This window comes from Humulus lupulus, chromosome 6 (assembly GCF_963169125.1).
Source record: "Humulus lupulus chromosome 6, drHumLupu1.1, whole genome shotgun sequence".
In the NCBI taxonomy this organism is placed as follows: Eukaryota; Viridiplantae; Streptophyta; class Magnoliopsida; order Rosales; family Cannabaceae; genus Humulus; species Humulus lupulus.
In genome coordinates this window covers 144,474,750-144,491,166 of record NC_084798.1, presented here as the reverse complement: position 1 = coordinate 144,491,166, position 16,417 = coordinate 144,474,750, and the positions used below count along the sequence as shown (strand labels likewise).

The window sequence follows — 16,417 nt, the reverse complement described above, 5'->3', positions numbered from 1 at the left end:
CTAATCCTAGAAATTCCTTTTTCTCGTAACCTCTTAGATAAACCTTTGACCAGTCCAAAAAACATGGGTCGAGTAAAATCCACTGCCCAAAAGAAAAGGAAAAAAACCTCTCCTCCTGTCAAACAACCTGCTTCTCAGGCTAAAAATCCTTCCACCAGACCTCCACCCGAAAATACATCCCAGTCAGAGATCCAAACAAAAGCCCTACTCTGGGACGTCCTTCGACCAGAGGTCGAATGGTACGTGGTACCTCCTAGCAACATTACTGCTAGGATGGTAGGGAATTATCTCAAAAAGTACGGACTTTATGGGATAACCCTAATTAAACCTTTCATCGACCAGCGGACAAACCTGCCTGGGGGCACCTATAGCGCCTGGTCGAGATACCTTATTGAGGCAGGGGCAACCTTGCGTCTTCATCCACTCTTCCAGGGGGTGGCCAACTATTTCGAGGTCGCCCCCTTCCAAATCACCCCAAACGTATATAGAGTGCTATCTGCTCTCTATATCCCGTACATCCACAAGAAGTGGTCTGTGCCTACGTCGCATGAGATCAATTACATATTTGATCTCAAGTCCAACCCCAATCACAAAAACACGGGCTTCTTCCATTTTTATCACTAGGAATCTCCCCGCACCTTCCTGAGTGAGATCACCTACAAGTCCAACGTAGGAAAGTACTTCCAGGAGTACTTTTGAACAACAGACTTGGTTGCCAACAATCTAGCCTTCACTCAAGGAGGTAATTTCTTTATTCTCTGGTCACTTACTTTCTTTTAGTTTTTTTGCACATTCCTTAGAATTTTAGTGCCATTCAGGTCCGTGGTGCCTACTAGCTCCTACTCCAGAAATGGAGATACGAGTAGCTTCCCTGGCCAGCATGACAGATATAGAAAAAAGCGTCAAAGAGCTGGTCATGAAAAACAATCTAAGGCTGGTTGGCCTTTTGGACCTTCACCAGAATGTGAGGAAATCAACTGCGGGGAGTGCTACTGGCGGAGAAGTTCCCGAGCAGCACCATGACGTGTCACAACCTCCGAGAAGGGCAACAGGAGTGACTATCAGGGAACCCTCCAGCACCACGCAAGCTGCAACTGCCCCTACTCCTTCAGGAAAGGGAAAAAAGAAGGATTCCGAACACCCTGCGCCTATTCTTGAATCTTCATATGAGAACGGTACTGTCTTCTCACTCTTAGATAGTTTGCCCATTCCCTGTCATTTATTTGATGGGGACGACAACTTTAAATACACGCCTAATTTAAATTCAGACTTCTTCAAGGTAGTGAGTGAATTTAGCGGTAGTACAGTAAATAATGTAGTGACCAGTAGTTGTAGCTCGGGTATTTTACTTATAGTTTCCTTGCTCTCATTTCCCTGATGTAGTGAGTACATCTATTCATATTGTCTAACTATTTGTATTTTTTCTTACTTGTAGATATGTCATTTGAAGAAATGTTCGAGCTTTATAGCGTACCCGTCGCTCCTTTGAGCAAGAAGAAAGAGATTAGGCCACACTATGGAGAGAGCAACAAGAATCCCCCGACAAAAAAGGCTCGGACTGGGGACCCTCCAGCAGTAGTTCCTTCAAAGGAAACAACACCCCCTCCGTCTCCCCTCGACTAGACATCTCCCCTAGCACCAGTTGACTAGAACCCTCCTCCTGCACCTGCCGACCAGACACCTCCTGATCAAACTCGAGATGGCCTGACGAATTTTGTGTTCAGCTCGACTAAGGAGAGAATGACCAAACTCTCGAGGTACCGATGCAGCTGAGAGGCCATCCTCAGCACCGACTCCATGGAGGCTGACCAGATAATTAACCGCGCGTTGAATGAAATAGCCAGTGTAAGCTGCTATCTATCGCTGAGTTTTATTTATTTATCTTGTCATTTTCTGTCACCACCTTATCTTTTTGTCTGATCGCAGGGAATAGTTACTATGACCGCCAACTGGCGCCGCTCGGGGGCTTTGATTACTTAATTCAAAGAGTCCAAGGCTAGGCATGCTGAGGAGTCCAAGATGGTTGAAAAGAAAAATGCAGAACTGCTCGAGCAGAACACCAAGCTGGCCGAAGAGCTGAAGTAGTTCCAGACTACCTTGATCAAAGGGATTGGAAAAAAAGAGAAGTATAAGGAGGCTTCCTTGCTCAACTTCAAGGAATCCACTAAGCTTCAAGATGACCTGGTAGCTAGCAAAAAGGAAACTGAGGGGTTGGAGGGGCGCATCAAGGAGCTCGAGGAGACCAATGCAGCAACTTGGAGAGGTATAAGGGAGCCACCTCTAACTGCTTCTACGCGTTTTGGAAGCACAACCGCGAGGCATACTTCAGCTATCTCTCCTAGCGCATGAGGCAAACTGAAATAAACCGGTGCCTTGCTTGTTTGGAGGAAGAGGAGAGAATGAAAATCCCAGCCTCCATGAAATCTCCTTGGCTACGGGCATTGATGGAATGGAAGAGGAAGTCGGGGCCTCTGTCGACTAGCAAACTCCTCAAGACCCTCCTGCTGCTTCATAATTTTTCTTGTTTTTCTTTAATTTTAACTTGTAGTTTAAGACACATGAACTACGATTTGTGATGTCAAAATAATTTATATTTTTATTGCTGCATGGACAACTTTCCTTTTAATAGACAATTACATCCAAGTAGTAACTACTCGCAGTGTAAAGGGTTTTTCTTTTGACATTATAATATTCTTATTATAACATCTGTTCGCATGACCAAACTTAGCATTGTACTTTGGTTTGATTTAACAACATACAAACAAAACTTTGAAAAATACTCTAAGTACCATAGCATGCTTTCACTTATTTTGCTCGTGTGTTTACATACCTGTTGATATGCTTTGCTTACTAGATACCTTATATGCCCCAAGTGATTGAGGAGCTTTAGGTTCTCGGTCACTTGCCTTGATCAAGACCTGTTCGAACATTTCTTCTCGTAATAGAGATATACAAAAAATGATTATTATAGCAAAACAACACATGTAATGAGAAAATACTTGTAATAATACAATAGTTGGAAAGAATGACTAGCTGCACACAGTCCCTTTTATTTCTCGTAATAAATGGACAATCGTGTCTGTACGAGTGATCAAAAATATGATCTTACACTTATAAGCGATCAGTCATAAGATTGACTAACCCTTGTTCATAAACTTGTAAAAAGTAAAATTAATACAAGCCAATTCTTTAAGAGGAATTGTTTATTGATAGTACTTGCGCTGGTGTTCTCCATTCCAATAGCGAGGAATGAGATCTCCATTTAAGCGAGCAAGTTTATAAGTGCCTGGATGGAGGACTTCTTTGATTTGGTATGGTCCTTCCCAGCTAGGTCTGAGTACTCCAGCAGCTTGATTGTGGGTGTTAAGGAAAACTCTTCTAAGTACCAAATCTCCCACATTAAATTTTCTTTCACGTACTTTAGAGTTGATATACCGGGCGACCTTTTGCTGGTAAGCTGCTGCTCGAAGTTGGGCTTGCTCGCGCCTTTCATCGACCAAATCCAAATATTCCATTAATAATTGGCTATTAGAGCCTTGATCGTATGCCATCCTCCGATGTGATGGCGGATCTAATTCAATAGGCAACATAGCTTCATATCCATAGGCCAAGGAAAATGGAGTATGGCCTGTTGCTGTTCGATGGGAAGTTCTATATGACCAGAGGACTTTAGGCAACTATTCTGGCCATTCCCCTTTTGCCTCTTCAAGCCTTTTCTTCAGAGTATCTTTTAGTGTCTTGTTGACAGCCTCAACTTGTCCATTTGCTTGCGGATGAGCTACTGAAGAAATTTTTTTGATAATTCCATGCTGTTCGCAAAAATTCGTGAACAGATCACTATCAAACTGTGTGCCATTGTCTGAGACAATTTTTCTTGGTAATCCATAGCGACAAACTATGTTCTTCACCACAAAGTCCAGCACTTTCTTGGTTGTTATGGTTGCAAGTGGCTCAGCTTCGGCCCACTTTATGAAGTAATCGACAGCCACCACGACGTATTTAACGCCGCCCTTTCTCGTGGCCAAAGACCCGATTGAGTCTATTCCCCATACAACAAATGGCCACGGACTTTGCATCTGCTTTAGCTCATTAGAGGATGCTCGTGGAATCTTGGAGAATCTCTGACACTTGTCGTATTTTTGAACAAAGTCTAATGAGTCTTCATTCATTGTTGGAGTACCCTTGCCTTAGGATTGTTTTTGATAAACTCTGCCCCCAGCGTGATCTCCGCAAAATCCTTCATGGACCTCTCGCATTAATTCTGTGGCCTTTTCCTTAGAGACTCACCTTAGGAGGGCATTGAGTACCCCATTCGGTATAGAATTCCGTCGACCAGGATATATCGAGCAGCCTGCCTTTGGAGGGTCCTTGCTTTGTTTCTGTCTGTAGGCAACACGCCATGCGCCAGGTACTCAGTGAAAGGTGCCATCCAAGTGTCTGCCACTTGAATTACCAGAGAAGTTTCTTCTATGCTAATGCTTGGTGCAGACAGCCGTTCGACAAGCACTATATTTAGCGTGTCTACATCCTTTTCACTCGCTAACTTGGCCAAGGTATCAACGTTTGAGTTTTGGTCGCGAGGTACTTGTTGGAGAGTATATCTTTCAAATTGTGCCAAAAAATCCTCTGCTTTGCTTAATTAAGTAACCATCTTCAGACCTCGGGGTTGATATTCTCTAGTAATTTGATTAACCACCAACTGGGAGTCACTATAGATTTCAAGTGACTGTATGTTCATGTCCCTGGGTAATTGTAAACTTGCGAGCAGGGCTTCATACTCGGCTTTGTTGTTGGACGCTGTGAAGTCGAATCTGATTGCAATGGAATCAATGTCCTTCAGGCATTACCAAAATCACTCCGGCTCCAGCGTGATGTTCATTAGAAGAATCGTCTGTAAACAATTTCCAAGAGGGAGTCTAGCTTTAAGGTTTAGGCTCTTTTGTCTATTCACTGTCTGGAAGCCCGGTGAGCTCTGCGACGAAGTCGGCCAGAGCTTGCCCTTTTATTGCTGCTCGTGGTAAGTAAAAAATTTCAAACTTCCCAAGTCCAACTGCCCATTTCAATAATCGGCCAGTGGCTTATGGCTTCTGCAGAACTTCCTGTAGGGGTTGGTCGGTTAATACTGTAATGGGGTGAGCTTGGAAGTACGGCCGCAACTTTCTAGAGGCTAAAATCAAGCAGTAGGCTAATTTTTCAATGGGTGGGTATCGCAGCTCCGCCCCAATTAGCCTTTTGCTTACATAGTATACAACTTTTTGCACATTTTCATCCTCTCTTACCAAAACAACACTAGCAGCATATTCTGTGATCGCCAAATAGATGAACAAAGTTCCCTTTTCAACCGGCTTAGATAGAATCGGTGGCTGCGACATGTGGGACTTTAAAGCCTGGAAAGCCTATTCGCACTCCTCCGTCCACTCAAATTTCTTATTGCCTCTGAGCAGATTAAAAAATGGGACACACTTGTCCGTCGATTTGGAGATAAATCTACTTAGAGCAGCGATTCTCCCGATTAAACTCTGAACATCTTTTATATTTGTTTGTGATTTCATATCGACTAGGGCCTTGATCTTTTCAGGATTAGCTTCAATTCCTCGTGAGTTCACTATAAATCCCAAAAATTTCCCTGATCCAACTCCGAAGGAACACTTGAGGGGATTCAGCTTCATCTGATACTTATTCAAGACGTTGAGGCAATCTTGCAAGTCCCCTATGTGTTCTTTTGCCTTCTTCGACTTAACCAGCATGTCATCAACATATACCTCCATGTTTGTACTAATCAGTTCTTTGAACATGTGATTGATTAATCGCTGGTAAGTCGCACCAGCATTTTTCAAACCGAAGGGCATTGTTTTGTAATAGTAAAGCCTTGTATTAGTCTAAAAGCTAGTGTGATCCTCATCAGGTGGGTGCATATTGATCTGATTATACCCAGAGTATGCATCCATAAATGACAGGATCTCATGCCCTGAAGTGGCATCGACCAGCTGGTCGATCCTTAGGAGTTGGAAAAAATCTTTCGAGCAGGCTCTATTAAGGTCTGTGAAATCCACGCATGTTCTCCACTTGCCATTCAACTTGGGTACTAGTACGGGATTAGAGACCCATGATGGATAAAACGCTATCCTGATGAATCCGTTCTCCTTAAGCTTCTCGACTTCTTCCTTTAAAGCTTTCGATCTATCTTTGTCGAGCAGCCTTGTTTTCTATTACATTGGTGGAAAGTTTTTATCTACGTTTAAGACATGGCTGATAACTGCTGGGTCAATTCCAACCATGTCTTTATGCGACCAGGCGAAGACTTCCTGATTTTTCTTCAAAAATTCCACCAGCTTTTGTTTTATCATTGTTTCAAAGTTTTTACCGAATTTCACAACCCTGGTCGGATCTGCTTCATCGAGTTGGACCTCTTCAAGGACCTCGATGGGTCCTACTTCTTCATCAAAATCCCCAAAGTGAGGATCCAAATCCATATCCTCACTTTGGGAAACACCCTATTTGTTGACGTATTCACCTGATTGGGCTTGTGTTTCATTGGCCGTCTGCAACTCTTTTCCGGCATCCTCCCTCGATCCACCTTTCTTCGCCTTAGATATCAAGGAATTGTAACATTCCCTTGCTTCTCGCTGGTTTCCCAATACGTATCCTATCCCTGCGTCAGATGGGAATTTCATGGCAAGGTGCCAAACCGAGGTCACAACTCGCAGGTCGACCAGAATAGGCCTTCCAATTACAGCATTGTACGCGGAAGGACAATCAACTACTATAAAAGTAGTGAGTAATGTCCTATTCGCAGGCGCAGCTCCTGCTATAACCAGAAGCCTAATCGACCCTGTAGGCGCGAGCCCTTTGCTAGAAAAACCATAAATGGTTTGGTTGCACGGCTCCAGGTCCTTCACGGACAACTTCATCCTCTCCAATGAAGATTTGTACAAGATGTTGACTGAGCTCCCTGTGTCAACTAACACCCTTTTAACCATCATGTTGGAAATCTGGACGTCAACGACCAAAGGTTCCGAATGAGGGAATTGGACATGCTGAGCATAAAGCTCAGAGAAAGTTATTAACTCTTCCTCTGTTCAAGCTTTTTTGGGCGCTCGCTCATCCACATTTAGCATCTCGATGTCCTGGTCATGGCGTAAGGTCTGAGCGTATCGCTCCCTTGCCTTCCCACTATCTCCTGCAAGATGTGAGCTGCCACAGATGGTGAGCAACATTCCTGCCATAGGAGCTGGCTGTAAAGGTGGCGAGCGTTGGCGTACAGGCGCCTGCTCGTTGCCTCCTTGAGCCTCTCACTGAGAACCTCCCGTGGCTCGTACGTACCTCCTCAGGTGTCCTTGTCTGATAAGGAACTCAATCTCTTCCTTCAGCTGGTTACACTCATTAGTGTCATGACCATAGTCACTGTGAAAATGACAAAATTTTGTTGTATCTCTCTTGGAGATATCCTTCCTTATAGGTGCTGGTCGCTTGTAAGGGACATTGAAGTTGGTTGCCAGGTAGACCTCCGCTCTGCTCTCGACAAGGGCCATGTAGTTGGTGAATCTTGGCTAATACCTATTGCCTTTAGGGCGCTTATTTTCGGACGTTGATGGCTCATTGTTCGCCCTTTTTCCACCGTTTTTTTCGTTCCCACTGCCTTTGCCATTGCCATTGGGTTTATCTGTCCTGTTGGCAGCTTTAGCGGGATCTTTCTTTGGTCCCTTGTCTTTCACAGGTTATTTTCTCTTGTTGGCAATCGCTTCCTCGAGCTTAATGTATCGGTCTGCTCGATCAAGAAATTCCTAGGTACTCTTCACCCCATTCTTTCTTAGGCTGTTCCAGAGGGGAGAATGGAGCTTTACTCCAGCGATAAGGGCCATCATTTTCCCTTTATCTCCAACAGTTTTAGCCCCAGCAGCTGCTCGCATAAAGTGTTGGACATATTCCTTTAATGATTCTCCCTCCTTCTGACGTATCTTGACCAGCTAGTTGGCCTCAGTTGGGTGAACACGACCAGCCTAGAATTGCTCGTAGAATTCCTTCATGAACATTTCCCATGATACTATGGTAGCAGGAGGGAATTTAAAGATCCATTCCTGCACAGTGTCAGATAGGGTGGCCGGAAAGACCCTACAGCGAGCATCGTCTGACAACTTTTGAATGACCATCTGTATCTCAAACTTGTTCACATGAGATACTGGGTCCCCGTACCCATCGAAGTTTGGCAATACTGACATTTTGAATTTTCTGGGGGTTTCTGCCACATCTATTCTCTGTATGAATGGAGTACCTCTTCACCGATCATACTCGATGTGGGATGTTCAACTTCCCACTAGCTACTGGACAGCCTGGTTTAGCGCATCAATCTGGGCCTGTACGACATCTGGGATCGCTGTGGCGACTGGTGCTGGAGGAGCGTACTCATCGTGCCTTTTGCGCTTGTCGTTGAGCTTGTCCCTTAGGTTATCATCTCTGCGCCTTTGCTCGCTAGCGCCCAACCGATCAAAGACGTTATGCTGCCTAGGTTGTCGCCCCAGAGTTTTGGCTCGCAGGCCTATTTTCTATTGGTGGGGGGTTCCTGTCCCCACCTCTTTCATCATGCCCTCGACCAGCATTTCTCCTACTGGAGTCAGCTTCATTATAATCATGGCCGTCCCTAAACTGCGACTGAATATGGCTCGACCGGCTGATCACGCTATTTCCCCCTCTAGCTGGCACCTCCCGAGCGTCAGGGGGAGGCCTACGTTGGTCGGTGGGTCCCTGGGAATTATTATGCCGTGGGGGTCCCCTAACTGCAGAGCCTGATTTGGCGTACCTTCTGTTAATAGAAGGACATTCCCCCTGCTCGGTTGATTTGGCTCATCAGCCACTGAGCGTCTAGGGCTTTGGGGAGGCTACCAGGACCTATTCTGCCTCTGACGCTGGGGATTTTCTCGACCAGCGTGAGAAGGTGGCTGCTGCTCAGGATCTTGATTTGGGACATCCTATTGAGCAGCAGGCGACTGCTCCGGCCTTTGAGGGCAGACCAACTGAAGTAGAGGACTTGGATTTGGGGCCCGTTGTGGTGGTGCATTTTTTGGCTGATCTGGTTGAGAAGCCGGCGCTGCTTGCGTCCGGGCTAACTGTGTGGCTCCTTCTTGGGCGGCAGTGGAATCTCTCTGCCGACGGTCCATGTTTGCCTGCCGCTCATTCAGCTCTTGACGCTGACATTCGATTTCCCTTTGTTGTAGCGCCAACGTCTCAGCCGCATTCTCTTGATTGGCCCTCAGGTTGGCGAAATCCTCTTGCAACACACTCAGTATTGTCCTCAGGGTTTTAGAATCTATTTCCTCCTCTTCAAAATCCAACTGTGGCTCATCTTCAGCCACATTTGGTGGAGGAGTCTGGGTGGATGCGGCGCCAGAAGTCTGCCCCGTCTTCCTAGATGTCTTAGCCATTTGATCTTCTTGAAGTCTTGAATTAGGCTCTCAATGAAAGCACCAAAATGTTGACCCTCAAATTGGTCAATGACAGGGTGTCAGATAAACGATAGAAAATGAGAGGAATACAAGAAGAGATTCAAATGGAAAACAAACAACACAAACGATTTATAGTGTTTCGGCCCCAATTGGATGGTAATGACCTACGTCCACTCAGTGTTCTTATTGAGATTGAATCCCAGTACTGTGATCAATGAACTAGGGTTCACAAGTTTCACAAGCCTTGGGAAGATTACAATTTCGGTGAAAAAGTACACTATCTTCTTTTTTCTCAGTACAAAGATTAAAAATTAAAAATTCCCTTCCTTGAGCCCTCTCATTCTTATTTATAGGCTCAAGAAGGTTACATGGGCCGATGTGCCTTAATTACAATCATATTTGCGTATTAAGGTTATAAAGGAAAATATAATTAATGCAATTATTACAAGATTGCATATCCAAAAGGAAATAAATGAAAGTATGCGACCAGATTGGTCACATCTTAGCATGAGTCTTGACAAATTAATGACTCTCTAGTCGATGGTCGAACATGATTCGTTCAGTTAATGTTGTCACGTGCTTGCCACATGTAGGGTTCATGAGTTTCACAAGCCTTGGGAAGATTTCAATTTCGGTGAAAAATCACACTATCTTCTTTTTTCTGAGTTCAAAGATTAAAAATTCAAAATTCCCTTCCTTGAGCCCTCTCATTCTTATTTATAGGCTCAAGAAAGTTACATGGGCCGATGGGCCTTGATTACATCAAATTTGCATATTAAGGTTATAAAGGAAAATATAATTAATGCAATTATTACAAGATTGCATATCCAAAAGGAAATAAATGAAAGTATGCGACCAGATTGGTCGCATCTTAGCATGAGTCTTGACAAATTAATGACTCTCTAGTCGATGGTCGAACATGATTCGTTCAGTTAATGTTGTCACGTGCTTGTCACATGTAGGTCAATCCTGTCACGTCATCAGGAACTATTTTTGGGTAAACACCCGTCATTTGCCCCATTCCTGCTAGTTCCTCGAGCCTTCCTCTAAATTCCCAATCAATCGTGACATACCCAAATAATCGCTAAATTGCTACTCGTTACCCGGTAAATCCCGAACACACGCTATGTAATATCCGTTTTTACTAGAAAGGATATTATGGTAAATGGCATGACATTATGTGTTTAATTGTGAATTATAATATGCATGCTTTATGATGTATGTTTATTTATGTATTCTGTCAAGCAATCCACACACGTTAGTTTCTTCAAGTGTTAGGGGCCAAGGTGTAATAGAAATTGTGTATTGGGGGTCCAAGTAGAATTATGGGCTTTATGATAGAAACTGTAATTATTAAAAGTTGAAGCTACTAGTTTTGGATGGAAATTACAATAAGGGTCTTAAGCGATAATTAAGGATTAATTTGAGGTTGGGTTCATTTGATTTTTATACGAGTTAATTCAGATTACATAAATAAAAATAAGTCAAATAGGTTTAGAAATCGTATCTTTCAGACTCTGGTTTTGGGTGATAGATTGAAGGGGAAACAAATCAAGAACAATCTCTCGTTCTTGTTCTGAGTTTTTGAAGACTTAAGGTTGAAGGAGATCAACAGTCTGGGCTATTGAAGAGATAGGAATTTCATAGGCGGCATATATCTGAGTCTTCTGGCTGGAGTTTATTTGTAAGTATTCAAACCTTTACTGTTTAAAGTTTTGTCAAATCTAAGTTTTTGGAAGATCTAAGATTGATGTTATTGTTTTTGGGTTGATGGATGTTTAATATAAGTTAAGGGATGTTAATATCTAGATTCATGGGGTTAGAAACATGTTAGGTTACTTGTTTTGGGGGTTTGGGGTTCGAGATTTTACGATTAGGTTCGATTTTCAAGTTTAGAAATTGCACTGCGATCTCTGAAAGTAGAGGCCTAGCGTGGCTACGCCCAGCCCTGGCGTGACCTCGCTACCTAACTAGATTGGCGTGGCGTTCTGTGAGCGCGACCGTGCCCAGGCATTGGTGTGACCGCGCCAGTTTCCCAGAAAGGTGATTTTTGAGGACTTTTTATGTACTTTTTTTTTTATATAAGTTGGTAATTGTTGGGACTATATTCAGAGGGATTTTTAATGTCTTTCTTGAGTATTACAATGATGAATTAGTTTTAAGAAATAATTTTAGTGGGTTTAATTATTGTTTTGCTTGGTTGAGGGTTTTAAAGCCTCAATGTTATATGTTATGTTTAGGCTCACCGAGGATACTTGAAGAGATACGTTAGGGTGTGTGGATTGCACACATGGTGTAAGCTTAACGTACTCTATGGTAGAAACTATTTATGAGCTATGTTTATGTTAATTCATCATTATGTTATTGAATGTTATGTTTAAGGAGCTTATGGGAATTATGGTTATGTTTTGTGTATGTGTATGTGATAACTGTTTGGCATGCTTACGTTTAAAATGCATGTCTACGTTACAAAAATGCATGCTTACGTTATACGATACTCGTCCAACTCAATTTGGACTACGTTTTCTTTATATGAGTTATGATTTATGTTATATTATTGTTATTGTAATTTTTATTGATTTAAGTTCCCGCTTAAGGTTATGGGGTTGTGTCCTACACAACTCTTCGTGCTGGGCTTTGGCTCATGGGTACTCTGTGCTGCAGGTAAAGGTAAAGAAGTGGTTACTATGCAATAAGTTAGAGATCTTGGGTGGGGGGTGTACTTGTGAAGGATTTAACAATCATAGGGGATCAGGCCTACATTGGGAATTTACTAATGATTTCTTTTAGAATGATGTTTTATTTTTATGGATAGGATTTTAAGTTGTTAATTTTATTTTATTAATGAAAACTACAAAACTTCATAGTTTCATACTTTTAATGTTTGAGTGGTGTTTATGAATGCTTTTATAAATAAAAGAGTATTTTTATTTTAAATCTTATTTATGGTAATTGTCAAATTAACACTTCAAGAAATTGGGGCGTTACAGTTGGTATTGGAGCAATGGTTTTGTTTCATGTAGACTATCCTGACATGTACTCTCGCTGCTGAAGACAAGCTCAACTTATTGCATTGTAAGCTTTATTTAAGTTTTTTTGGTTCTGTGACTATTTTCCTTACGTGTTTTAGTGCCTTATCTGCATGTATAGAGTAGATAGCATGGTTTGCGTGCTTAGAGTCCCTAAGGGTCGTTTGAACAAGACTCAGCGAAGGAAGCTAGCAAGAAGGATAAGAAAGGTACGAAGGATAAGGATGAACCATTTTTCACAATGGAGTATCGAGAACTTAGTGGCCATTGTGTGATGATCAATAAGCGTATTATAGATGTGGTATGGGAAGGAGGACTGCTAAGTTGAAAGAAGAAGTACGAAGTATTCAGAGATACGATTTCCTCTAGCAGAATGCTGGAAGAACTTCAAACGATGTGGAAGCACGTACAAGACAGAGCTCAGGAAGGTGCTAAGCACAAGTGTACAATTAAGGCCTTTGTAAGACAACAAGGGTTTGCAATGTCCAATGAACCATCTGATCAAGAAATTTCAGCAAAGTTGTTAGATATGCTCAATAGTTCTTTTCTTGTGCATAGGAAGTGGTTGTAGACATTTCGTTGTAAACGGATCGGGTTATGAAATTTTGTGAATGATAAATGTTTCCGAATATTTTGGACTTTATGAATAAATGAAGATTAGTTGCTTGATGGATTTAAAAGTATGTTTTGGTTTCTGATTTAAAAAAAAAGTTACACTAAGATACACTGTTGGTTTCAGACACAAATTGAAGATCAATACGAAGGAATGCTGGGTTGAATCACAACCTTGAAGGCCAACGTGTTGTGAGACCCAGTACGCGAGCTAACCGCAGTGACAACCCTCCACCAGCTAATGGGGGAAATAGGTGCGAGGAAGATCCTCATATCGCCTACCAAAGGTTGGAGGCACAGTTTATGGCCATGCAAGAAGACATGAGAAAACAGGCCAAGGAGTTAAGGGAACTGAGATAGTTGAGGCATCAACAAGCTCAACCAACACCATTGATCAGAGACGTTCAACAATCTATAGCACCGATTCCTGATGCTTACAATCATTTGGAACCATTGTATGAAAGGTTTCAGAAGCAACATCCTCCAGTGTTTGAGGGGAGTGCTGATCCATGGAAGGCAGAGCAATGGATGAGCATGATGGGGTCAATTCTGGACTTCATGGGAGTTGAAGGAAATGACAGGGTGGCTTGTGCAACTCACATGCTGAGGGATGATGCAAGAATCTAGTGGGAAGTTATCACCCAGGAAAGAGACGTTACTGCAATGACGTGGGCAGAATTTCAGCAAGCTTTTAATGACAAGTACTACAATGCTGTAGTACGAGCATTAAAGGTGGATGGGTTTTCCACCTTGACTCAAGGGAATATGACGGTGACAGAGTACGCACTAAATTTTGACAAGCTTGCCAAGTTTGCGGAAAATTTAGTGCCAACCAATGCAACTAGAGTAGACAAGTTTGTTCGAGGCTTAAAGCCTATGATAGCCAGAGATGTGGAGATTATATCAGTAGGGGGCAACAGTAGATATGCTCAGGTTCTGGAAAGGGCCCTCACTACTGAAAGAGTGGAAGACAGAATCTGGAAGGAGGGTGCTGCTAAAAGAGAGGCAAGAAAGAACGCCTCCCAAGGTCATAACTCTAATGATTAGAAAAGGAAAGGAAGTGACCAGGCAGAGCAGTCAAGCCAAGATAAGAGGGCCATAGATAATAAGGGAAATAATTGCAATGGTAACAAGGAATGGGTACGGTACCCAGAGTGTGATAAATGTAAGAAGCGCCAACAAGGCGAATGTCGGGCTAACGCGTGTTATGGTTGTGGTAAGGAAGGAAAAATCAAGAGGAACAACCCACATAAGACTTAGGAAGGGGTTAAAGAACACCATGAGAAGGACGATAATATGGTTCCGACACGTGTGTTCGCTCTCACCAAGCCTCAGGCAGAAGCAAGAACTCCCACGGTCTCAGGTCATATATTTATCGCTGGAATTGATTGTCATGTTTTAATTGATTCTAGAGCCACTCATTCATTTGTTGCTAAGAGAATAATGGATATATTTAATATACCCCATGAGATGCATGCTAAGGGGTTTGGGACCATGTTACCAACAAGGGAGGTGGTAATATCTAGGAAATGGTTTAGAGCTTTGCCTTTGAGGGTAAATGGTAGGGAGCTGTATGTAGACTTGATTGAGCTGGATATGTATAATTTTGACGTAATCGTTGGGATGGATTGGTTGACGAAATACAACGCTACCATTAATTGCAAGAAGAAAATGGTGGTGTTTAAGCCTGACGGAGAGGAGCCTTTTTCGTTCATGGGAACGACAACAGGACTACGAATTCCTATCATTTCAGCATTAGAAGTTGGGAAGATGTTACTTCATGGATGTATGGGATTTTTGGCGAGTGTGGTTAATAAAGTAGAAATGGGGACGCAGAAATCGGAAGACACGAGGATAATACGTGACTACTTGGATGTATTTCCAGAAGACTTACCAGGATTACCACCACATCGAGAAATTGAGTTCACGATCGAGCTAGCACTGGAAACAATGCAAATATCGAAAGCACCTTATAGAATGGTGCTTGCTTAATTGACGGAGTTAAAGGTTCAGCTGCAGGAACTACTTGACCTAGGTTTCATTAGGCCAAGTTACTCACCATGGGGAGCACCAGTGTTATTCGTAAAGAACAAGGATGGGTCAATACGAATGTGCATTGATTATAAGGAACTTAATAGGGTCACCATCAAGAACAAATACCCTTTTCCAAGGATAGACGATCTTTTTGATTAACTCCAAGGAAAGACGATGTTCTCAAAGATAGATCTGAGGTCGGGATACCACCAGTTAAGGGTGAAGGAAGGGGACATTCCGAAGACAACATTCCATAGTAGGTACGACCATTATGAATTCTTGGTGATGTCTTTTGGACTTATCAATGCCTCAGCGACATTTATGGACCTTATGAATAGAGTCTTCAAGGACTATTTGGATAAGTTCATGATAGTATTTATAGATGGCATTCTAATATATTCACAAACTGAAGAAGAACACGAAGAACATCTGAGATTGACGCTGCAAAGGTTGAGGGAACATCAATTCTATGCAAAATTCAAGAAGTGCGAATTTTGGCTAACTCAAGTGGCATTTTTAGGAAACATTGTTAGTAAGGATGGTATTAAGGTGGACCCAATAAAGTTCAAAGCCATAAAAGATTGGCCACAACCAAAGAATGCTTCAGAGGTGAGAAGTTTTCTTGGGTCAGCGAGTTATTTTCGAAAATTCGTAGAAGGGTTTTCTAAGATTGCTACGCCCTTGACAAAACTAACCATAAAGGGTATCAAGTTTGTATGGAGTAAGGATTGCGAGCGGAGTTTTCAAGAGTTAAAAGATACATTTATCACGGAACTTGTATTATGTCTAACCACAGATAATGAGAAATTTGTGGTATATTGTGATGCGTCGAAGTAGGGACTAGGGTGCGTATTGATGCAAGCGGAGAAGGTGATAGCATATGCATCTAGGCAGTTGAAAGAATATGAACAACGCTACCCGACACACGGCTTGTAATTGGCAACAGTTGTAATGTCCCAAAATTACCTAATAAGGCTTAGGGCCTTGATTAGGGGGCTAGGATGGAAATATATGGAATTATAAGCTTATTTGCTATATTTAATTGTAATTATGTGGAATATGTGATAATATAGCTAGTTGTGCATGCTTAGGGATATTAAATATGCATGTGGGCCCGTTTCTTATTAGAAGGGAAATCTTGATAATTTGGCCCATTGTGGGCATAATTATATATATATATGCATATATGTGATATATGCATGAGACCACATTATTAAGTGAGTTTATTTGGGTTACTCGGCACGAGACGATCCTAGGGAGTAGGTTAGCGGGAAAGTCACAACGGGACCTGTTGACCCTGAT

General features: G+C 42.5%; 1 protein-coding gene across 1 annotated transcript; it reads left to right on the top strand.

The window, feature by feature from the left end:
* The first annotated feature begins 15,436 nt into the window (after positions 1-15,436).
* Positions 15,437-15,952, top strand: LOC133785519 (uncharacterized mitochondrial protein AtMg00860-like). Its single transcript, XM_062224745.1, has one exon. It carries the CDS (start codon positions 15,437-15,439, stop codon positions 15,950-15,952), a length of 516 nt encoding a protein of 171 aa, XP_062080729.1.
* The last annotated feature ends 465 nt before the right edge of the window (positions 15,953-16,417 follow it).